General features: G+C 39.7%; 1 protein-coding gene and 2 pseudogenes across 1 annotated transcript in view; 2 read left to right on the forward strand and 1 right to left on the reverse strand.

Moving 5' to 3' along the window:
• The window catches only part of LOC103276801 (thiamine transporter 2-like), a 57,071-nt gene that overhangs the window by 12,943 nt on the left and 18,010 nt on the right, over window positions 1-26,118 (forward strand). Inside the window, 3 exon segments of the mRNA XM_021707087.1 lie at window positions 11,017-11,158; window positions 19,913-20,053; window positions 25,940-26,091. Of these exon segments, the coding sequence (XP_021562762.1) occupies window positions 11,017-11,158; window positions 19,913-20,053; window positions 25,940-26,091 (435 nt within the window).
• Window positions 533-919, forward strand: LOC110594590 (annotated as a pseudogene).
• LOC110594589 lies at window positions 20,982-22,096 on the reverse strand (annotated as a pseudogene).

Here is a 26,118-nt window from a genome sequence, read left to right on the forward strand (position 1 = left end):
ATCAAATAATTAGTCAGGCGTGGTAGTGCGCCTGTAGTTCTGGCTACTTGGAAAAGCTGAGGCAGAAGGATCACCTTGAGACCAGCAGCTCGACGCTGGGGTGGCTGTGAGCGAATGCAGAGCCTGGGCAAGGGAGTGAGACACCAACTAAAAAAAAAAAAAGTTACAAATATGAACACATTTATCTCAATAACAAGCAGAAAAATACACAATAAGAATTAGGAAGATTGAAACTATATGTTGAATAAAATTCCAATGATGAACATACAAGAACTGTAACCAAAACTGCAGAATAAACATTATTTTCAAGTGAACATAGAACAGAGACCAAAACCAGACTTGGACAACTGGGTCAAAAAGTAACCCTCAATAAATTTCAAAAAATTGAAATCATATAGAATAAAGTACTCTGACAACCATAATTAAGCTAAAATTATTAACAAAATGGTAGCTAAAAAAAAAAAAACCCCAAATGCTTTGAAATTAAAGAAAGAGCATAGTTTTAAAAAAGTATAGTTGCCTGGGCTCCAAGATGTCATTTCCCAAGTATATTCCATCGTGCCTGGTCACTCTGCCCTTGACCCTCCATCCGGCCTAATACGACATATCTCTGGAAACTTGGATGGTGCATGCCCAGCAGTTCATAAGATCCTGGCTTAAACCAGAGTACCTGCTTCAGCACAAGGACCCTAACCGCTGAGGGCTCATTGAAGATCCTGCCTTGCTTCGTTGGACCTATGTAAGATCAGCAAATGTCTATCCCAATTTCAGACCCACTACCAAGAACTCACTCCTAGGAGCTCTGTGTGGAATTGGGCCCCTTTTCTTCTGGTATTATGGTTTCAAAACTGCCAGGGATAAGAAAGAAAAACTTATCCGAGAAGAGAAGTTGGATCGCACATTTAACATCTCATATTAAGTCTGGCAATAATGACTATATGTATTCTTGCTTTAACAAATCTTCTATTAACCAAAAAAAATTATAGTTAAAGTTAGAAAATAACTTGAACTGAATGATAATAAAAATATGAACAGCCAAAACTTACAGGATGCAGTTAAGCCATGCAAAGAGTGGACCATATGTCTCAAATATATTTACTTAAAAAAGAAAAACCAACATTAAGTTACTTCCATCTGCAGAAGCTAGAAGAAAACAATAAAATTCAAAGAAGGAAATGATAAAGATAAGACCCCCCCAAAGTCAATAAAATAGAAAATAATACAAGAGGAAAAATCAACAAAGTCAAATTAGTCATTTGAAAAGACCAATAAATAAGAGGGAGACTGCCCATAGAGAAAATAGGAAAAAAATACAAGCTTTCAATATCAGGGATGGAAACAGGGACATGACTACTTATCTTTCCAATATTAAGAGAAAATAGTAGATTTTTTAAATAACTTTATGCCAAAAAATCTGAAATTTTAGACAAACTACACAAATTCTTTAAAAAGTATAATTTTGCAAAATGGAGGCAAGAAGAAATAGGTAGCTTGAAGAGTGCCACTAAAGAAATGTAATCCTTGGAAGGCTGAGGCATAAGGATGGCCTGAGCCCAACAGGCTGAGGCTGCGGTGTCTGTGAGCATGCCACTGCACTCCTGCCTGGGCGGCAGAATGAAACTTCAACTCAAAAAAAGACAAGAAAAGAAATGTAGCTGGGCTCGGTGGCTCAGCCTGTAATCCCGCGCTTTGGGATGCTGAGGTGAGTGGATTGCCTGAGCCCGTGGGTTCGAGGCCTGCCTGGGCAACTTGGCAAGACCTCATCTCTACAATAAATCAAAAATTAGCCGGGCGTGGTAGCGCATGCCTGTAGTTCCAGCTACTTGGAAGGCTGAGGCGGAAGGATCGCCGGAGTCCAGTAGGTCGAGGCTGTAGAGGCCAAGAGTGGCCACTGCACTCCAATCTGGGCGACAGAGTAAGACTCCAACTCAAAAAAAAAAAGAAAATAAGAGAAATGTAATCCTTAAATAAAAATTGTTTGCCTCAAAGAAGACTCCAGGCCCATTTGGCTTCACAAATAAATTATCTGAAGTATTTAAATAAAAAAATAATGTCAGGCCAGGCTCGGTGGCTCAGCCTATAATCCCAGCACTTTGGGAGGCCAATGCAAGTGGATAGTCTGAGCTCGCGGGTTTGAGACCAGTCCAGGCACCTTGGTGAGACCTCATCTCTACAATAAATTAAAAAAACCCAGATGTTAATTAACCAGATGTTAGCACACTTGTGGTTCCGGCTACTTGGAAGGGTGAGGCAGAAGGATCGCGGGAGCCCAACAGGTCGAGGTTTTGGTGGCCATGAGCATGCCACTGTACTCCAGCCTGGGTGACAGAGTGAGACTTCAACTCAAAAAATAAATAAATAATGTTATTCTTATATAAATGTCTCCAGGGAACACTTCTCAATTTGTTTTATGAAGCAACCACAACCTTATTGCTAAAAACTGCCACAAAACATTCCAACAAAGAGAAAGTACAGGTTATTGTCTCATGAACACAGGTAAAAAAAATCCATATGCAATTATACATAAAAATGATGATGTGTCATAGCAAGTTTGACTTATTGCAGAAATACAAGGTTAGTTTAACATCCATAAGACAATTTATATAGCTCATCACATTAGCAAGGTATATGAGAAAAATCATTATTTCTTTAGCTATATCTAATATCTAATGAAATCTCATTTCTTATCATTATTTCATTAGATGCAAAGAAAGCCCATAGTAAAATTTAATACTCATTCAAGAAGGAAAAAAAATCAGAATGAAAGAAACTTCCTTAACTTGATCAAAAAGCTACAGCAAACGTCATACTCAAGATGAAGTTGTGAAAGTTCTTTAGATCAATGAAAAGAAAGACAAAGATGTCTGCCAACACTTATATTCAGATTGTACTTACGGTTCTAGACAGTGCAATGGTGCCCACCCACTATCCCCCAATATATAGAAGAATTACAAAGGAAGAAATAAAACTGTCATTATTTCACATAACAAGATTATATGTAAAGAAAATTCCAAGAAATCTAAGGAAAGGTATTATATTTTTATAAGTGAAGCATTTTATATGTGACCAATATAAAACTAATTATAATCTTAATATTAACAGAAAACAATAAAAATTAAACCTTTAAAAATAATATTAAATCAAAAAAAATAGCTAGATGTGGTCGTATGTGCCTGTAGTTCCAACTACTCAGGAGGCTGAAGTGGAAAGATTGCCTCAGCGTAGGAGGTCGAGGCTATGGTAAGCTGCGAGTGTGCCACCGCACTCTAGCCTGGGTGACAGAGTGAGACTCTGACTTCTACAGGTAAATAAATAATATTATTTATAACAACATTAAGAAACAAAAAACTTAGGGCACTAGACTGAATTTTGTTAAACATTCAAAACCTTTACATAAAAAAATGCAAAACATTAAGAAAGAAGCCCTTAATGGTCTTAATAAGACCTATTTCAGTATAACAAGCAGAAAAATATACAATAAGAATTAGAAAGATTGAAACTATATGTTGCATAAAATTACAATAGGTAGAGTAGTCAGAATTAAATGGTAATTTAAGAGAAGTTTTGAGAAAATTCAAGTAGATATTTTTGAATTATTCTGTTCCATTTGAGTACGACATGATCTTTATGTCCATTGTTACAAGCAATGTAAATCCTTCAACTTTATTCTTTTCAAGATTGTTTTACTTATTGAGGTCCTTTGCATTTTTAGAAACAACGCATCTATCTTTTTTTTAAAGGCTGTTGAGATTTTAATTAGTATGATTTTGATTCTGCAGATCAATTTGGGAAAATAAAAATTTTAACAATGTTGAAAATTCCAGTACATGAATGTAGTATTTTTTAAATTTTATTTAGGTTTTCTTAAATGTCTCTTAGTCATATTTTATCATTTTAAGTCATACATACTTAACAAGGGCAGTATCATCCCCAAGTAGAGAAATTGGATTTGGGGGTATGAAAAAACTTAAATATTACAATGTAGAGGCAGACGTAATACATAATGCATATGTGTAGTACTCAAATTTTATGGTGGGTAAAAGGGATTTCTCTTGTAACGATGCCAACCATTGAATTTAGAGCTTACCTTTAACCCAGGATGATCTTATCTTCAACTATATCTATAAAGACCCGTTTTCCAAATAAGGTCATATTTACAGGTTTCGAGAATTACGACTTCAACATATATTTTGGGAGGGCAACACTATCAGCCCATACATTTGCCCTATTTCCATATACCTATATTACTTTCCTAGGACTGCCATAGAAAAATTGCCACAGAGTGGTTCAAAACAACAGAAATGTGTTCTTTCACAGTTTAAAGGCCAGATATTCAAAACCAAGATGTTAGCAGGGCTTCACTCCTTCTGGAGGCTCTAAAGAAGAACGCTCTCGCCTCTTTCAACTTCCGGTGCCTATCAGCATTTCTTGGCTTCCTTGACTTGTGGCTACATCACTCCAATCTTGTTTTTGTTTTGTTTTTTTGAGGCAGCATCTCACTCTGTTGTCCAAGCTGGAGCGCAGTGGCATGATTAGAGCTCACTGCAGCCTCTACTTTCTGAACTCAAGTGATCATCTCATCTCAGCCTCCCAAATAGCTGGGACTGCAGGCACATGCCGCCATAGCTGGCTAATTTCTGTATTATTTGTAGAGAAGAGGTCTTACTGTGTGGCCCAGGCTGGTCTTGAGCTCTTGGGCTCAAGCTATCATCTGTCCCCAGCCTTCCCAAATGCTGGCATTACAGGAGTGAGCCATCACACCCAGCCCACATCGCCTTCTTCTCTGCATGTCTAAAATGTTTTCTACCTTCCTCTTATAAGGAGGCTTGTCATTGGATTTAGAACCTACTAGATAATCCAGGATGAGCATATCATCTCACGATTCTTAATTATATTCATAAAAATCTTCTTCCTAAACTAGGTAATATTTACAAGTTTCAGGAATTAGGATGTGGACATATCTTTTGGGGATCAACCATCCAGCCCACTCCACTGCCCTCCCCAGATCCATAGTACCCTTGAAGCAGGAAAGGGAAAACAGGAGTTGGAACTCCTTTAAAGTCTTAGTTCCAGAGAACTGTCATTATCTGGCCTATCTAGTAGTTCCCTTGAAGACCCTCACAAGGTTAATTTTATTTGACCTGACTTGTAAATCTAGTGAAAATAGCCTTGTCCAATGAATGTCTGTCAAAAACAATCAGAGACAATTATCTAACAGTGGATAACAATTGGGGCAAACCGCAGACTAGCCAACAAGCTTTAAAAAAAAATCTGGGGAATGAGATGCCCATAAAAGACCTTGGAAAATTTCAAATATATTCCTGGTAATCTAGAAGACCATGCTTGTGCTTAGGGCTTTATGCAAGCCAAGACTATGCAAAGGCTCAAGAAACATTTCAAAAGGCCCAATGCTTTCATCTCTGACTAATCTTGAGGTTCTGTGAAAGCAGGAAATGAAGATGAGGCAGAGTTGTAAGTTTCCTGGCTGAATGTCAAAGGCACACCTCAATGTGTACATAAAGACCCTCAGCAAGGATAGAAGACATTGTTTTCAAGCATCTAAGAAGATCTCTGTCCAATCACTAGCTGACCACTAAGCCAACTGGGTAGAGCAGGAGTCCCCAATCTCCTGGTCACAGGCCGGTACTGGTCTGTGGCCTGTTAGGAACTGCACGGCAGGAAGTGAATGGTGGGTGAGCAAGCAAAGCTTCATCTGTATTTACAGCCACTCCCCATTGCTCACATTTCTGCCTGAGCTCCACCTCCTGTCAGATCAGCAGTGGCGTTAGGTTTTCATAGGAGCACGAACCCTATTGTGAACTGTGCATGCGAGGGTTCTAGATTGTGTGCTTCTTATGAGAATCAAATGCCTGATGATCTGAGATGCAGCTGAGGCAGTGATGCTAGCTCTGGGGAGTGGCTGCAAATACAAATTAACATTAGCAATGAGGTTTGACTGCACAGAGACCATAGCAAGTCAACTACTTGCAGATTCACATCAAAATAATAATTTCATAATAATAACTATTTCATTATATATTACAATATAATAGTAAAGTGCATGATAAACATAATGACTTGCATCATCCTGAAACCATCCCCTCCACCCCAGTTCATGGGAAAATTGTCTTCCATGAAACCAGTCCCTGATGCCAAAAAGGTTGGGACTGCTGGAATAGGGAATTCAGCAGCACATATGACAAAGACATGCAGATTTTACAAAATTCATTCAAAAAAGTTGCTAAACAAACAACAGTAAATCCCAGGAAGTGAGGAGAGGAAGGATCTGATTCTCAGAACTGAAATTGCCACATTGATTTATTTTAAATATCCAGTTTTCAACAACAACAACAGAAAGTATGAAACATGCAAAGAAAAAAAAATATGACCTATATACAGGAGAAGAAACAATCCATAGAAACTATCCCTGCAACTTACCGAATAAATATATTAAAACAGCTATTTTAAATAGGTTCCAAGATCAAAAAGAAACTAATATAAAGAACTAAAGGAGAGTATGAGAACAAAGCCTTACTAAATAGATAATGTCAATAAAGAATCTGTTGTTTTGAAAAGCACCAGTAGATGTCTTAGAGTTGAAAAGTGCAATAACCAAAATAAAAAATTCATTGGAGGAGGATCTCAGTATCAGATAGGAGCAGGCAGATGAAAGAATCAGTGAATATAGGTCCATTGACAGCATCTAGCCTGAGGAAAAGAAAGAAAGAGCAATGAAGAAAAACGAACAAAACCTCAGAGACCTGTAAACAACAGTCAAGTGTGCCAACATAAGAATTTTGGGAGTCTCAGAAGAGGAGAGAGAGAAAGGGAAAGAAAAATATTTGAACAAATAATGGCAAAAAACTTCCCAAATTTAGTTAACAACATTAACCTACATATTTAAGAAGCTCATGAACTCTTAAGTAGCATCTGGATTTAAGTCTGTCACTTTGTTTACTATTTATTCTATTTGTTCATTCATTCGTTATTCCTCTTTTCTAGTCTTGTTTTGAGTTATTAGCTTTTCTTTTTATTCCATTTTTATTTCCTTTTTTGTTATAAGTTTTTGTTTTATATTTTAGTGAGATTATATTTTTAACTTATCAGTTTACCTTAAATTATACTATTTTATTTATAAATGCTTTATAGCAGTATAATTTCATTTACTTCCTGTCCTTTGTGCTATTGTTTTATATATTTCACTCCTACATCTGTTATAAACCATACTATACATTATTATTACATTTGCTTTAAAAAGCAAATTATCTTTTTTAAAAAAGAAAACAGAAAAATAATCTTCCATGTTCGTGTTTCTTATTTCTAGTACTTTTCATTTCTTTCTATAGATCCAAATTTCCATCTTACGTTGATCCCTTTCAGCCTGAAGAACTTCACATTTTTCATAGTGCAAAACCTCTGGTGACAATTTATTTCAGATTTTGTTCATCTGAAAATATATTTTGCTGCCATTTTGATGTATGTTTTTGATAAATTAGAATCCTAGGTTGACTGGGTTTTTTTTCTTTCAGCACTTTAAAGACATTTCATTCCATTGTCTTCTGTTGTTATTTTCAGCAGTTTGACTATTCCTATTTTTTCTTTTTTTTTTGAGTTGGAGTCTCACTCTGTTGCCCAGACTGGAGTGCAGTGGCCGCTCCCGGCCACCGCAGCCTCGACCTGCTGGGCTCCAGCGTTCCTTACGCCTCAGCCTTCCGAGTAGCCGGAATTACAGGCACGCGCTACCATGCCCAGCTGAGTTTTTAATTTATTGTAGAGATGCGGTCTCGCCAAGTCGAACCTGCGGGCTCAGGCAATCCACTCACCTCAGCCTCCCAAAGCGCGAGATTATAGGCTGAGCCTCCGAGCCCGGCCCTGTTTTTTCTTTATGGAAAAGTATAATTTTTAGCTTACCCTGTTATTTTCTTACTATAACAGGAAGCAGATCCCTACTTTCCCCCCAATATTCATTCTAAATGTTTTGTTTTCCCTTAGCAATCTAACTCTTGATTAGGAAAAAGAATGCCAGCAATCCTACATCAGTTTAGTTAAATGGTCAATGGCTACACTTAGGAGGAAGGAGAACCTGAAAGTTGGTAAAAAAAAAATAATAATTTTTCAGTTATGTTTACTGTTCTGACCATAGCTTTTATATTGTTAAAAGGTAAAAGTATATTATTCTTGAATATTTTAGAACATATTGAGTTCACAACCATCCTGCTTTTCTACTGAATATCATGAGGCAAGTTGGTGTCATTCTATTGAGGAAACAGATAGGAAAATTTGAAAAATTAATTTAACGACTGACTGTCAGGATGTGAGATATTTAGAAAAAAAGAACGTGTTCTGATGAATTGAGAAATGCTCAGAATGTTTTCTTACATTTATTATAGATATGAAGGAAGTAAAGGGTTAAGCCACAGAAATAATGAAAATGTTGAGATTCTAAGAGGCCATAAGATGAGACTCTTAATCTGATTGTTAGGGTTTTCCCACAGAGTATGTTAGAGTTTTCTCCCTGTACAATAATCTTTCTCTAACTTGTCAGTTCAATCAGCTAATCAGTAAGTTTGGTGAAGAGAAGAATTATTTCGGACATAATTAAATTTGGTTACATTTTAAAACTTAATTACTGGGCAGGACTGAATAAACCTAGTATTTTGGTGTCAGGATATGTACTTAGTAGAGAAAAAAGAGAAACTGGACCAAATACAAGTATGAACTTTGACACAACATAAAATCATCATTTACATGTCTAACACACCATACTAATACAATTTTATATATGCAAATTAAATCTCTGTACGTTTACTCACATCTAACTTTTATTACTAACTTCTAGGCAAATTATAAACTTAGCAAGGTAGAATAAATTTATTTCTTATGCAAAGGGTTAATATTCAGGTTTAGAAGACATTCTAAGGTTGTTGACCATTCATTATTTCAATCATTAGGTGATAGATATTCACATAAGATAATCTGTGATTCTTTTTTATACTATGACTCTTGATAAATTTAATTTAAAATTAATCAACGTGATTATCTAGTACCAATTAATTATTCCTAATGGAGTGCAAGCTCCATGAGTGCCCCATTATCTAGCTTGTTTGCTGTTATGCCCCTGGTGTTTCCTCTAGTTCTTGTTTTATGGTAGGAACTTGACTAGTATTTCTTGAAAAAAATGAATGAATACAATATGAACAAAAGAACACTGGGCTATTGAATTTTTTAATTTAATTATTTCATTGTTATCCAGGCATAAACTAATGTCTTTTTTAAATGCTTTAGAAAAAGTTCCTACTGCTTTCCTTTAAGTTATAGAATAAACTGGGAAATGCTAATCCCATAATTCCATAATTCTACATAAATGATCAAATAAAATTTCAAGATAGCTCTATCTTTCAAATTATAGACCATCCCAGGGGCTCATCTGTATTTAGTGCAAATGCTCAATAGAAGAACATAAATACAATTTTTTTCAGGAACTTACTAGTCCTAGACAATGTTCTCTGTGTGGTAGTATGCCTTCACAGTGACTTAAGTGGATGCCTCAGTGAAATGAAACAGTAGGAATTCACAATAAGACTTTAGTGTGATTATATGTAATTTCAGGTACCTTGGAAATAATATTTGGATTTGGACTGATTTATTGAATCTTAGAATTCAATGCCATTCTGAGCCTGCCATTGGAATTGTGATTTTATCTGAATCCATCACATGTACAGGTCTTGTCCAAAACCAATAAATCACTATCAAGCTGTCTAGGCATCTGTACAGATTAAATCAAGATTCTGGCCAGGCGTGGTGGCTCAAGTCTGTAATCCCAGCACTTTGGGAGGCCGAGGCAAGAAGATTGCCTGAACCCAGGGGTCCGAGACCAGCCTGGGCAACTTGGTGAGACCTGGTTTCTACAATAAATCAAAAAATAAGCAGGGCATGGTAGCACGTGCCTGTAGTTCCAGCTACTTGGAAGGCTGAGGCAGAAGGATCACCTGAGTCCAGCAGGTCGAAGCTGCAGTGGCTGTTAGCATGCCATGCACTCCAGCCTGGGAGAAAAAAAAAATCAAGATTCCAACATAAAATAATTTGAATACTAAAAGGAAATCTGCCATTTTATTTAATCTAGGTTTTAAAAGCATCAATCCAGTACATTTGTTCAAGTGAAAAATTTTTAGAAACACCTGAAATTACAAATCCCCTGTGGACCACCTGTCACGTTCACTGTGCAGGACTTAGGTTTTTATGCTTAGCTGATAATTTCTTACATGGAAATAATGCATTTTTATTTACTTACATGTTAAAGGCTTGTATTTAAAGGTTGGAGTGCAGTAGCAATCACAGCTCACCGCAATCTTGAATTCCTGGGCTCAAGCAGCCCTCCTGCCTCAGCCTCCTGAGTAGCTGGGCCTACAGGTGCATACCACCGTGCCCTGCTAATTTTCTGATTTGTAGAGACGAGGTCTCGCCAAGTTGTCCAGGCTGGTCTCGAACCCCTGGACTCAGGCAATCCTCTCGCCTCCACCTCCCAAAGTGCTGGGATTAGTGTGTGGAACTGCTAATTTAGACAATCAATAATCCTGTGATCAAATCTCTAATAAAGACAAATTCATCACATTGACCTATTTTCACTTATTGATAACATCTGATTTTTTTCTTTTTTTTGTATCCATGTAACCTAAATGATAATGTCTAATTTTAAAAGTGACTGCTAAACTGTATTTATCTCAAATAACTTTCACTGTTCTCTAGTTGCAGAGTATCTTGGAATATCTTGTTTAGTTTTAGAAATGCTTAACTAGTTTTAAATTCTTAGCATACTGTATCATATTTGATGGGGTGTTAAAATACCTTTTGCTATTTTATTTGCCTTTATTTCTTTGAACTACTTTCATAGAAGAGTTTTTGAAAGAAGCTGTCAACAAAAATTTGGGCCTCCTCACAGAGCAAAACCTTAGGAATACCATTCACTGCTTTGTATTTAAAAGCTCACATTTAAAAAAAAAATTTGTTCAATGTTAGATTTCAGATTGCGGTTAATCTGAGCATGGAACGCTATGCCTTGGTATTCGGAATCAACACATTCATTGCCTTGGTAATTCAGACCATCATGACTGTGACTGTGGTTGACAGCCAAGGATTAGGGCTTCCTGTCAACATTCAGGTACGTACATTGATACAGAGGTCTATTTTCAAAACTACACACACACACACACACACACACACACACACACACACACACATATACACAAATACATACATGTGTATACGTCTTTTAAAATCAGATTTATTGATATATTATTCACATGCAGTAATTTCACTTATTTTTCTCTTTTGAGTTGAGATCTCACTCTGTCACCCAGACTGGAATGTAATGGCACAATAACGGCTCACCACCTTGACTCTCTGGGCTAAGCAATCCTGCCACCTCAACCTCCCAAGGAGCTGGGATTATAGGCACATGCCACTATGCCTAACTAATTTTTTTTTTTTTTTTTGCGTTGGAGTCTCACTCTATCACCCAGACTGGAATGCAGTGGCCACTCCCGGCCACCGCAGCCTCGACCTGCTGGGCTCCGGCGATCCTTCCGCCTCAGCCTTCCAAGTAGCTGGAACTACAGAAGCACGCTACCACGCCCAGCTCATTTTGATTTATTGTAGAGATGAGGTCTTGCCAAGTTGCCCAGGCGGGTCTCGAACCTGCCGGCTCAGGCAATCCACTCACCTTACCCTCCCAAAGGCGCAGGATTACAGGCTGAGCCACCGAGCCCGGCTTTTTTTGTAGAGACGAGGTCTCACTATGTTGCCCAGGCTGGTCTTGAACTCCTGACCTCAAGCAATTCTCTGATATAAAATAATTTTCTCATATAAAATAATTTCTGAGGGAATCTTGTTTACAAAAATAGATGAAATTCTCAAGTCTGAGTTTAGGAAGGAGTTGGAGGGGGTAGGAAAATAATCACACAACATCTCAAAAAATGTTAATTTTAGAAATAATTCTTTTTTGAATTTTTTTATTTTAAAGACATAGGGTACAATTCAGGATTAAGTATAGAAAATGTTCATTATGCAGGTACCCTTGTTGATGAGGTGTGCCCCGCCCCCGCAGATTCCCAATACTGTCAATCCTTTTCTTACAGTATTACGATAATTGTTCAAGGAAAAAGAATTCTTAAATTAGGTAGATGAAGTAATAACACCCCACAAGTTTCATGACAGAACACCCAACTATTAGTTACCTGTTACCAGCTGTCTCCATCCTTCTCACCATCCCCCAGTTCTACCCCCTAATTTGCAGAGATAGCTTATGGAATGAGGAGCAGATTGCATGAGCATAATTTTTTTGTGGGGGTGGAGGGATTGGAGTCTCATTCTGTCACCCAGGCTGGAGTGCAGTGGTGTGATGACGGCTCACCACAGCCTCAACTTCCTGGGCTCAGGCAATCCTTCCATCTCAGCATCCTGGGTAGCTGGGACTATAGACGTGTACCACCAAACCTGGCTAATTTCTTGATTTTTTTTTTTTGTAGAGATGAGGTCTTGCTGTATTGTGCAGGCTGCTCTTGAACTCCTGGGCTCAAGTAATATGCCCACCTACGCCTCCCAAAGTGCTGAGATTACAGGCATAATCTCAAAAAAAATGAGCCACTGCACCATACCAGTCTTGAGGCTTAAGACATGAGCAGCAACTCTTGCCACCCAGTTTGGGGAGTACACTGGAAAAAGAGAAGGGAAAATCCAGTGGTGCAAAGTGGCCCTTTGATGTCACAAGAACCGCAGTTGCTGTGCTGCTTTGTCTTTGGCATCCTCACTGGAAGAGGCACAGGGATCTTGCCCAGTACTAGTGGCCGGTAGCGTTGCACTCAGATGCTCTGGGAACAACTGATGGCCCGTGATTTCACCCTCCATTAGATTTCCCAGCTGGAATAACTGGTACTTTAGGCTACCTTTAATTAAATAAAAGTTAGAATCATGAAAATGGAGTTTTAGTTGCAACCCCAGAGGGATTAGTAAGAAAAAGGGCACTCTACATGGAAAGATTACCTCATAAAAAGTCAAACGATGATGCTATTATTTTAAGTGCAGGCAATGGGGATGCATTTGGATTGTGGACAATCTCATATCAAAATGGATATTTTTAAGTGTGTGTAGAGCATGTGATATTTACAGCCCAGACAACTCAGATGAGCATTTTAACTTCATATTCATGAGCTCAAACACAGGATGTGTGTAGTCTGTCAGCCTTAAGTTCCACTATTTCACAAATAGTTTGGTGTCTTAATTCAAAGAATAGCTGGAGTTGAAAGCCACATTTTTTTTTTTTAGCAAGTCAGAGTTTAATAGAAGATAGGAAAGTTCTCAGTAGTGAGAGGGGACCCAAAAGTGGGTTGCCCTAAAGCCACATTTTTTATTACCAAGCAAAATAACTACTTACATGAATTTTCTGTGCACTTGATCATTCAGACATTGCCTTGTTTTCTTACTTTTCTATCTTAATAGAGATGGGCTTCATGCATTTACCTTAGGGGAAATGGGACTGAGGGGTGGAGCTTAGAATAGAGGGTATCATAACTTGAATGTGGTTTGTCCCAACGAAAACTTATTCCAAGGCTTGATCCCCAATGTGTGGTGTTGGGAGTTGGTGTCTTTAAGAGGTGATTGGGTCATTAAGAGGGATTATGCTTTAATGAGCATGAGTTCTCACTCTCTTGAAACTAGGTTAGTTTGGTCATGAATTTTTATAAGCAAGGCTACCTCTCTTGTTTGGTCTCTTTGTGTGTGCCTGCTTACCCTTCCACTTCTGTAACATGTTAGGACACAGCACTGTCTCACCAAGAGACAGCCAGATGCAGTTGCCCAGTCTTGGACCTCCCATCCTCCAGAAGCATGAGCTACATAAGCCTCTTTCCTTTATAAATTTCCCAGTCTCTGGTATTCTGTTATAGCAACAGAAAATGGGCTAAGACAGGGACTTCAGGGTTGTTTGAAATGTAAACAAATTTAAATATGTTTTTAAAAAATATTATATTCGGCCGGGCTTGGTGGCTCAGCCTGTAATCCCAGCACTTTGGGAGTCGAGGTGAGTGGATTGCCTGACCCCCAGATTCGAGACCAGCCCAGGCAAGACCTCGTCTCTACAATAAATTAAAAAGTTAGCTGGGCATGGTAGCCTGTGCCTGTAGTTCCAGCTACTTGGAAGGCTGAGGTGGAAGGATCACCAGAGCCCAGTGGGTCAACACTGAGATGACCTGGAGCATGCCACTGCACTCCAGCCTGGGCGACAGAGTGAGACTCCAACTCAAAAAAAAAAAAAAAAAAATTAAATTAATAAAAGCTAGCTGGGCTCAGTGGCTCAGCCTGTAATCCCGTGCCTTTAGGAGGCTGAGGTGAGTGGATTGCCTGAGCCCGCGGGTTCGAGACCCGCCTGGGCAGCGAGACCTCATCTCTACAATAAATCAAAACATCAGCCGGGCATGGTAGCGCATGCCTGTAATTCTGGCTACTCGGAAGGCTGAGGCAGAAGGATCGCCGGAGCCCAGCAGGTGGAGGCTGCGGTGGCTGGGAGCGGCCACTGCACTCCAGTCTGGGCGACAGAGTGAGACTCCAACTAAAAAAAAATTAATTAAAGCTTATGTATTAAAGGCAACAGACCTTTTAAAAATATTAAAATAAGAAAGACTTGCATTCACTAAGCAGCAGACTAGATATCAGAAAAATATTTTCACTGCAAAACACCCAACTCTTGTGAATATAAATTTTAAAAAATTTAAACAAAATGACTGAATTGGTAGGAAACTAAGAAAAATCCTGAGAGACCAAAGCAGGAACAGGAAATCAAATAGGTGAAGAAGCACTGACTGTCATGTCCTCAAGGTACCTGTTGGGTCCCCTGGTCTTAGTGGCAATTCCAAAAAACTACATCCTCAGTGAATGGTAAATCAGTACAAAATATGAAACTACAGAGGAGAAAATCAAAGAAGACTAATCTGGGTGTAGTCTGAGAAATTTATTTTAAGAACTTGCCTTCATAAAACAGCACTCACATAACTCTAATGCTCAATGCCTAGACTAAATTTTTAAAAATTAAAAAGCTGAAAATTTAAAGTGATCCTGACAGGTAATGTCTCTGGGCACCTATGTATATTAAAGGCAAATAATTTCTGGAAGAATACCCCTCAATACAGAAATAAAAATATTGCCAAAGATAAAATTCCATCAAATATGAGATTACAATTTTTAAAAGTATCACAAACAAGCCAACTGAAATAAATAAGTAGCAGGATCAGACCAGCAAAGATTTGAGATAGAAGAATTATCAGCATTAGAATGTAAAATAAGATAGTTAATATGTTTATACACAGAAGTAAGTAACATAAGAATGGAATAAGATACATCATAAGTGATCATGACTATTTGGGAAAAATAGAACTATAGTCATGCAAAGCATAACGATGCTTCATTCAGTGATGAATTGCATATATGACAGTGGTCCCATAAAATTAGAATGGAACTGAAAAATTCCTATCACCTAAGAATAGCCATCATGACGTCACAGCACAAAGCATCATTCACATGTTTGTGGTGATGCTGGCATAAACAAACCTACTTTGCTATCAGTCATATGAAAGTGTAGCATATATAATTACACACAAGTACATAATATTTAATCATGATAATAAACAACTATGTTACTGGTTTATGTCTTTACTATATTTTTATTGCTATTTTAAAGTGTACTCTTTCTGTTTACACATAGAGTTTTTTTTTTTTTTGAGTTGGAGTCTCACTCTTGTCGCCCAGGCTGGAGTGCAGCAGCACTCTCACAGCCGCCACAGCCTCGACCTGCTGGCCTTCCAAGTAGCTAGAACTACAGACGCACGCTACCATGCCAGGCTAGTTTTTATGATTTATTGTAGAGACAAGGGCTCACCAAGTTGCCGAGGCCGGTCTTGAACCCCCGGGCTCAGGCAATCCTCTCGCCTCAGACTCCCAAAGTGCTGGGATTACAAACTTGAGCCACTGCACTCAGCCTATATATTTTTTAAAAAGCTGTAAAACAGGCCAGGCATGGTGACTTATGTCAGTAATCCCAGCACTTCAGGAGGCCAAGGCAGAAGGATTGCTTGAGCCCAGGAGTTTGATACCTACCTGGGCAACATGGTGAGACCTCATCTCTAAAACCAATAAAAAATAAATCTGTAGAGCAGCCTCAGACAGGTCCTTCAGAAGGTATTCCAGAAGGCATTGTTACATAGATGACAGCTCCATGCATGTTGCTGTCCCTGAAGACCCTGAGACAAGAAAGAGAGGTGGAAGATAGTGATATTGATAATCCCTGTTTAGGCCTAGGTAAATGTGTGTATCTTGTTTCTTAGGTTTTAACAAAAAGGTTTTACAAATAGAATATGGACATAAAGAAGAAAATCTGTTTTCTACAGCTGTACAATATGTTTGTGTTTTAAGCTACGTGTCAAAAAGAGTCAAAAAGTTGAAAAAATTTAAAAGTTTATAAACTAAAAACACTACTGTGAGCTAAGGTTAATTTGTTATTGAAGAAAAAAATTTAGCCGGGCTTGGTAGCTCAGCCTGTAATCCCGCGCCTTTGGAAGGCTGAGGTGAGTGGATTGCCTGAGCCCGCGGGTTTGAGACCCACCTGGGCAGCGAGACCTCATCTCTTCAATAAATCAAAAAATCAGCCGGGTGTGGTAGCACATGCCTGTAGTTCCAGCTACTTGGAAGGCTGAGGTGGAAGGATCGCCGGAGCCCAGCAGGTCGAGGCTGCGGTGGCCGGGAGCAGCCACTGTACTCCAGTCTGGGCGACAGAGTGAGACTCCAACTCAAAAAAAAAAAAAGTTTTTTTCATAAATTTAGTATAGCCTAAGTATACAGTATTTATGAAGTCTGCAGTGGTTTATAGTAATGTCCTGGCCTTCACATTCACTCTCTCACTCACTTACCCAGTCCAACTTCCAGTCCTGCGAGGTCTATTTACATAAGTGCCCCATAAAAGTGTGCCGTTTTTTATCTTTGATACTGTATTTTTACTGTATCTTTTCTATATTTATATACCTAAATGCCATTGTGCTATAATTATCTGCAGTATTCAGTACTGTCACATTCTGTATAGGTTTGTAGCTTAGAAGATATAGGCAATACCACATAGCCTAGGCATGCAGTGGGCTGTACCATTTAGGTCTGTGTAAGTACACTCGATGATGTTCACACAATGACAAAATCACATACCAATGCATTTTTCAGAACATATCCCTGTCATTAAGAAAGGCATAGCCAGGTGCAGAGGCTCAAGCCTGTAATCCCAGCACTTTGGGAGGTGGAAGAGAATTGCCTGAGCTCAGGGGTTCCAGACCAGCCTGAGCAACATGGCGAGACCTCGTCTCTACAATAAATCAAAAAATTAGCTGGGCATGGTGGCACATGCCTGTGGTTCTAGCTACTTAGAAGGCTGAGGCAGAAGGATCACCTGAGCCCAGTAGGTCGAGACTGTGGTGGCTGTGAGTGTGCCATTGCACTCCAGCTTGGGCAACAGAGTGAGACTGACTCAAAAAAAGAAAGACATGATTGTACTCAAAATTAGAACTCAATAAACAAGTTAAGAGCAATTAGTCATATATAAAGGAAAAATTATTAAACTGGAAGAACTCACCTAGAATACAGCACAAGGAGATATAAATGGAAAAACTATTAACACATATGGACATTAAACTGAGAAAGTTCAACAAATATCTATTTGAAGTTCTTTGAGGAGACAATAAAAAGTATGAGAGAGAAACAAAGAAATATCCACTGAGAATTTTTTAAAAGAGACAAAAACCATGATTATCAGATTTAGGAAGTCTTCCATGTCTCCAAAAGGGTAAATTTATACCTAAGCACAGAATTCCAAAGAATAACAAATTTGAAAAACAGCCAGAGGAGTCTCAGCATGGTGACTCATGCCTGTAGGCCAAAACTTTGGAAGACAGAGGCGAGAGGATTGCCTGAGTCCAGGGGTTTAAGACCAGCCTGGGCATCTTGGAGAGACCTCATCTCTACAATAAATCCAAAAATTAGCTGGGTATGGTGGTGCAGGCCTGTAGTTCCAGCTACTTAGAAGGCTGAGGCGGAAGGATATCCTGAGTCCAAGTCAAGGTTGCAGTGGCCGTGAGTGTGTCACTGCACTCCAGCCTGGGCAACAGAGTAAGACTCCAACTCAAAAACAAAACAAAACAAAACCAGCCAGAGGAATAAAAACAACATCAGCTACAGAGAAATGACAACTAGATTGGCAAGTGATTTTTCAGTAGTTTACAATGGAAACCAGAAAGGCAGTGGAATAATGTCTTCAAAGTGTTGAGAAAATAATAGCCACTCAATAATTACACATAAAGAAAGAACCATTTCAAAAATGAGAACAAATTAAAGGTATTTTTCAGACAGACAGAAATGGAGTGAGTGTGTTATCACCAATAGATCCTTACAAAAGCAATTGCTGGCTGGACATGGTGACTCACACCTGTAATCCCAACACTTTGGGAGGTGGAGATGGGAGGATTACTTGAGCCCAAGAGTGAGACACCAACTGAAGAAAAAAAGAAAAGCAACTGCTAAAAGGTGTACTTGAGGAAGGAGGAAAATTATTTCCATCTTCTTACCTTGCAGTAGACTTTTTCTGAATCCTTATTTCTAAATGCTGAATCTTTATTTTTAAAAATAAATACTGAAATATTTATTAAGTATGTAATACAGATTCAAATTAATTCATAAGAGGAAAGGATAAGTGGTTGGAGCATCAATGAAACAAGATTGGCATGATCTAATAATTGGTGAAACTTGGTGATAGATATAAGAGCATTTGTGTATTATTCTGCCTACTTTTGTGAATGTTTGTAGTTTTCCAAAAATAAAAATCAAATGCGTCTAAACTAAACTCTCCAGTAGAAAATCAAAATATATTGTCAGGCTAGAATTTTTACAAATTGTACTCTATTTTATTTACAGGAACTAGATCTAAAATATAAGGACATCTAAAGTTTGAAAACAAAGGAAAATTTACACCATGAAAACAAAAAATTTTTAAAATTAATATAGTTAAACTTTGCAAAATATAAAACAGAATTAAGATCTCAATCTAGATATATGAAGAGTCATTAAAATGATTAGAGATTCAATTAATTAGGAATATATGAAAAATTTAAACTATATGCTAATTAATATAATTTCAATATTTCTGGGTAGGTACACTGTGCAAATTTTTTCAAGTATTTCACATTCTAGGAAGAAAATTAACTCCCAATTTCATATACTAAATATGAGAATTTTTAAAAAGCAAAACGTTTATAAATTAGTATATATATATATATATATATATACACAAATACAAAGATATGCTATACAAACATGTGCTATATAAATAAATATTAAATAATATATACTTTACAGATATATTCTATATTATATGTATCACAAATATATAAACTATATTTATACTATAAATATAGATACTGTATATATTATTATACTATACAAATACAGATTTGTTTATGTATACATCATACAAATATACATACTACAAATATCTGTATATTATATATTATATATTATACAGATATATACTATATGAAAAATATATATAATATATGTTTAGAAAATTTCAGGACTACAAAAAACAGTTAAAATGTATTGAATTCTTACTATCTAGATACTCTTTTATGTGCTTTGTTTGTAATAATTCATTTAATCATCACAACTATAAGTAGGTATTGTTATTTTTCTAATTTTACAAATGAGAAAACTGAGACATGGAAAAAAGGAGTGACTTGCTCAAAATCTCTTAACTAGTGGCAAAATATCATTATATATATATCTTCATTGACAAATATCTATTTTTATGTGACTCATACAATTTTTTTCTTTTTAGTTTTTAGTTTATGGAAGTTATTTCTCAATCATTGCTGGAATTTTCCTACTGAGAAGCTTTTATACAATCTATTCAGCCGCACTTGGAAAGAAAAAAAGTAGTCCCATAAGTGATCAGAATCCAGATGAATTGGGGGGATCCGTATAAGCACAGAAATGCAATTTTAGCCTGGTCTCAGCCACCATGGATTGAGAGGACAAGCTACTATGACTGAAAATATATGGTGCTAAACTATGTGGTGTTTTAGTGTTTGGTCCTATATTAAGGTACCATGAAAGACTAAGCCATAATGAACCCCATCAAAACCACATCTGAACTTCAGCTGTTGGCTAGTGAACTGGGCATAACCAAATGATTTAATTGACCAGATTGATACAAACCATCTATATGATCTTGGTGAGCAACTGGAACCTGAAATGCTGTTTCATCACATTCAAGTCCACCCCCAAAGCAACATGGAAATTTAAAAAGTGGAACCATCTAAGAACAGACACAAGAAATATTCTGGAGTGGATAATATATCATAACTTTCTGTGCCCTACCTCATAAAAGTATGATTTGTTTTGATTTGAACAATAAATGAAGAAGTGATAGTGTAGATCTGACACATGGTAAGTGATCAATATGTGGTAACCATGATTAGTATAATAATATTGTATACCAGCATAAAAAGTTAGAATGGGAGCCAATACTTAATTCTGGCAAACTGGGGGTAAAGAATTAAGAAAAAAATTTAAATAAAATTTTTTCATTACCTTGCATAGAAAGACCAAATACTACAAAGATTTTAATTCTTCTCAGATTAATGTAGAAGTTTATTAAATTTTTGATGGTCAATATTAAGTGTCAATTTGACTAGGCTACATTTCTTCATTTAATCAATCGAGCACCAACCTACATGTCTTCATTTAATCAATCGAGCACCAACCTACATGTTGCAGTGGAGTATTTTGCAGGTGTAATTAAAGTCCATAATCAGCTGGGTTTTTTGTTTTTTCCTCTTTGACAAACTTTATTAAATGCTGCATTGGTATGGAATATCTCTTAATGCATACTAGAATCCCAGGATTCAGGGGAGTGGTAAAGTGGTAATGGTGAATTTAGGTATCTGGTCTCCCAAAAGTAGCTGCCACTCTACCCCTGACTCTGCAGTGGCTGCCCAGGGGATGACCCCGCCACTGGAGCCATCCAGCTCCATGGCCAAAGTGAGAGCATTGGCAGTGAATTGCAGACACCCTTCCTTGGTCTTGCCTTGGTAGCGTCGACATAGCCATAGATATAGGAACTCCCAGAGCTTCCAATGGCAAAGGACTGCCTTACCATCATACCAGCCATGGGCACTGAGTACACCTGCCCTCCTTCTTGAGGTTCCCAGCCCGCGAAGATGATTCCTGCCATTGAGGCCTTCCCGGCATCAGTAACACATCTCCTTAAAGAGGCTGGCTGCCAACCGGGCTCGGTGGCTCAGCCTTTGGGAGGCTGAGGTGAGTGGATTGCCTGGGCCCGCAGGTTCAAGACCCGCCTGGGCAACTTGGATGACACCACATCTCTATAATAAATCAAAAATGAGCCGGGCGTGGTAGCACGCGCCTGTAGTTCCAGCTACTTGGAAGACTGAGGCGGAAGGATCGCCGGAGCCCAGCAGGTCGAAGCTGCGGTGGCCAGGAGAGGCCACTGCACTCCAGTCTGGGTGCCAGAGTGAGACTCCAACTCAAAAAAAAAAAGGCTGAGGCGGAAGGATCGCCAGAGCCCAGCAGGTCGAGGCTGCGGTGGCCGGGAGCAGCCACTGCACTCCAGTCTGGGTGACAGAGTGAGACTCCAACTCAAAAAAAAAAAGGAGGCTGGCTGCCATGAGTACCAGCAGAGGCTCATTCCGTTCAATACTGTGAAAACTAAGCTGATAAGTGACAGTATCAGCTACTGACCGGGGATCAGCTGCTGAGCCCGAATGGCAGCAGAAAATGTGGTCGTGGATAGTAGTCAGTTTGTCAGTCACTCGGCTGGCAATGTAGGACCCAGTGGCTGTTCTGGAGTCAGCCCCCAGAGCCACGCCCCCGTCAAATTGCACGGCCATGATAGTGGTCCCTGTGGAGACTTTCCGGTTTTCCCAGTCTGGAGCGATGGCCTCCCGCCCCAGGCCGGTGCTGACCCCACTCCCTGCGCAGCTACTAAGGTGGTCGCCATCTTCCTCCTCCAGTGCTGTCTCAAAGCAACTCAATCAGTTGGTTTTAAATATGGAAGATAGGTTGGGCGCAGTGGCTCATGCCTATGACCCCAGCACTTTGGGAGGCCGAGGCAGGAGGATCACTTGAGTTCAGCAGTTCGAGACCAGCCTGAGCAATATGGTGAGATCTTGTCTCTACAAAAGAAAATACAATAAAATTAATTGGGCTTGATAGCGTGAGCCCAAGAGGTCAAGGCTGCAGTGAGCTGTGATAGTGCCCCACATTTGAGCCTTGGTGACAAAGTGAGACACCCCCTACTCAAAAAGTTATTTTTAACAGTGATTTTTTTATTTTGGAGGATTTTTTTCAATGCTTTTGCTCATTTCATGATGGGTGATTTACGAGTGTATCTGCTCACATTGTGCTGAGTATTCAACAGTTTTTGGCCAAAAATGGCATGACCCTCAAACCCCACCCTCCCTATTCACCAGATCTCACCCAGAGTCACTTTTTTTTTTTTTTTTTTTGAGTTGGAGTCTCACTCGGTCGCCCAGACTGGAGTGCAGTGGCCGCTCTCGGCCACCACAGCCTCGACCTGCTGGGCTCCGGCGATCCTTCCGCCTCAGCCTTCCGAGTAGCCGGAATTACAGGTGCGTGCTACCACACCCGGCTAATTTTTTTTTTATTTATTGTAAAGATGAGGTCTCGCTGCCCAGGCGGGTCTCGAACCTGCGGGCTCAGGCAATCCACTCACCTCAGCCTCCCAAAGGCGCGGGATTACAGGCTGAGCCACCGAGCCCGGCTTTTTTTTTTTAAATTTCCCTGGATGAAGAAAGTCCTCAAAGGGAAATGTTTGCCAATGTGGAAAAGGTGAAACAAAACACAGAAGCACTAAAAGGCATAAAAACTGACAAGTTTAAAAACTGTTTTGAGCAGTGGATAAGCATCTCGATAGATGTACTGCATCAAATGGAGAGTACTTTGAAGGTGATTGAAGTTTAAACATGTCAGAATAAATACACTATTTTCTATAAATAAATTCTGTGGAGTTTTGGGGGTCCTTCTCATATCTCTTACTAGTTCTGTTTCTCAGAGTGAACCCTGACTGACATAGATTTAACCACTTAGTATGTAGTACTCCTTTTTTGAATGACCCATTGGTCCTGGTGAGCTTAGGTGCCTGGCAGGAGTGGAAATACCATATTGTTATGGTTCAAGTTCCGAACTGTGAGGGGATATACCCATCAGGGGGCAGAGATGTTATGTGCCACAAGTAGCCAAAATGGCACTGCCTATAATGCATTCAGTGGTGAGAACCAGGCTCGTTGGCACCCAAAACGGGGTATTGACACCACTCAAAGACAGATAAGCACCATCCATTACCATGTTTGTCCCCAAACCTCTCAATGTCACTAGTTTAATGTTTCCCTTAAAGAAACCCAGAAAATATTGTCATTTGGACTCCAGTATCCAAGAACCCCAGAAAAGCCTGAATTATTCTTCTTTCTTTTGTTCTTTTTTTTTTGAGCTGGAATCTCACTCTGTTGCCCAGGCTGGAGGGCAGTGGCACGTTCACGGCCACTGCAGCCTTGAACTGCTGGGTTAAGATGATCCTTCTGCCTCAGGTTCCAAGTAACTGGAACTACAAGCATGTGCCACCACACCCAGTTAATTTTTTATTCAATGTAGAGATGAGGTCTTGCCAAGTTACCCGGCTGATCTTGAACCATGAACTCAGGCAATCCTCTCACCTCATTCCCCCAAAGTGCTGGGATTATAGGCATGAGCCACCGTACCCAGCCTTCCCCTTGTATCTTGACAGGAATACAGGGCCATTGGCCTCTGGTGGACACCTGGAGACCTTGGCCCCATTCCTGTGCCATTCAGCCTGAGACATCTGGAGCTGCAATGTCCCTTTATCAAACAACACAACAATCAGGCTGTATAGATTTCTCTGAACTATCTCCCTGACTGTCCTTTAGATAGCGAGCCTCCCTTTCTGGGACAACCCACATGATGCTGTTGGTTCCCTCTCAGATGACTCAGGATCCACCTCCCTACCCACCTCCTCAGCTCTCCAACCTTAGGAATGAATGATCTCATTAATGCCCAACAGCCAGGGGATCATGTATTCCTTTCTCTCTGCCTCAGTCCATGCAACCAATTCACTCACATTCATGGGGTTGGGTAGGCAGGGTGATTTATGTCCCCTTATAACCCCTTCTTGCCCGTGAGACATCCAGCTTTGTTGTCCAACCATGTGCCCCCAGGCTGATGTCTAACACTCTGCTGGGTACTCAAAGGTAGCACTCCTCCTGCTTCACCATGGTTCAGTCAGACTGGATCTTGTTTGCTGCATCCGTTTTCTTGTTGGGGGGAGAGGTCGGAGTCTCACTCCATCACCCAAGTTGAGTGCAGTGACACACTCACGGCCACCGCGGTCTTGATCTGCTGGGCTTAGGCAATCCTTCTTCCTCAGCCTTCCAAGTACCTGGAACTACAGGTGCATGACCAGCTTTTTTTTTTTTTTTTGGAGTGGTTCACCCTTGGGAGGCCGAGACAAGAGGATTGCCTGAATCCAGGAGTTTGAGATAATCCTGGGCAACTTAGCGAAACCTCATCTCTATAATAAATCAAAAAATTAGCCGAGCATGGTAGCACGCACCTGTAGTTCCGGCTACTTGGAAAGTCAAAGAGAAAGGATCGCCTGAGCCCAGCAGGTCAAGGCTGTGGTAGCCGTGAGTATGCCCCAAAAAGTGATTACCCTGTTCCTTTTCATTAAATTGAAGCAGTTGAAAAAAATAACTTCCTCTCCCCAAAGCACATTGAAAGCCCCTTTTCCCCAGGATTTCTTTTATTAGGCCTTGATTTCAATTCTTTCTTTTACTGAACATAGTAGAGAAGTCATTATCTTAAAACACTTCAAATGTCTTCCACTGAATGTTGCAGTGTACTGAAAAAATTGAAAAGAAAACTTCACAAACAAAGAAAAGAAAGAGAGGAAGGAAAAGGTGGAACATATCAATAAAAGAAACCAATCAAAACCCATCTGGGGCCTAGTCCCATCATTAAATTTTATATTTGGTGTTGGCCAGAATGCCCGAAATTGGCATGTGGCTCTGTTGCTAAAGTGCTGTGTTATCACACATCCATAAAACAGGGACCATGAATCTCCAGGGAGGAAGAAACAGTGGGGTCGTCTTCTGAGGCAACGTGACACATCACTGAGAGAGAGATTGGTCCCCAGATGCCTGGCCACAGCCTCCTACCTGACCCTTTGCTTCACTGCTACCATGGCAAGTGTTTCAAAGACTTTGTTGAAAGATAAAATATCTCTTAAATTTCCGAACAGAGCAACCAGAATTCAGTGTGGACAAACAGAACAAAGGCAAAAAGAGGACTTTTAATGCATATCTAGCTTATTTTATTAGAAAATTTGGACAATGTTATAGGATAACTAACAACACAAAAGAAAAACACAGAAAGAAAACATTGCATGCAGATAGGGAAAAGTGGAGGGAAGATGGAGCTGAAAGGTGGTGAGTGTGCCCGTCAAGCCAACCATGAGGAACTGTGTCTTCATTCCACTGAGGTCAGTGACTTGCACTGTTCCTCAGGTGCTAGGCTGCGCTCATAACTTTTCCATGAGATGGTTCCTATTAGTTGGGAAGCTTTTCAGATGGAAAGATGTGATACATGGAAGAAAAACAGGAACGGAGTTCAGGATCCTGGAGTGGGAGAGACCAGACAGAATCAGAAGGATGGGAGTCTTACCAACAGGATGGCTACCTGCGGCCCCTGCTCAGAGGTGGCGCCCACCTAGCAGCAGCACTGCCTCTTGCAGCAACATTTCTGCTGGCAGCAGCACTTCTGCTGGCAACAGCCCTTCCCACAGCCACAGCCACACGAGCCACAGCCGCAGGTGCGGCGGCAGCAGCAGACCACGGGCGTGCTGCAGCAGCCCCCACAGCAGCCGCGGCAGCAGGGGCAGCAGTTGGAGCAGCAGCCCACCCGGTAGCACCTGCAGCTGGTGCAGCTGCC

This window comes from Carlito syrichta, unplaced genomic scaffold (genome assembly GCF_000164805.1).
Source record: "Carlito syrichta isolate Samal-C Ts95f unplaced genomic scaffold, Tarsius_syrichta-2.0.1 Scaffold316380, whole genome shotgun sequence".
NCBI lineage: Eukaryota > Metazoa > Chordata > Mammalia > Primates > Tarsiidae > Carlito > Carlito syrichta.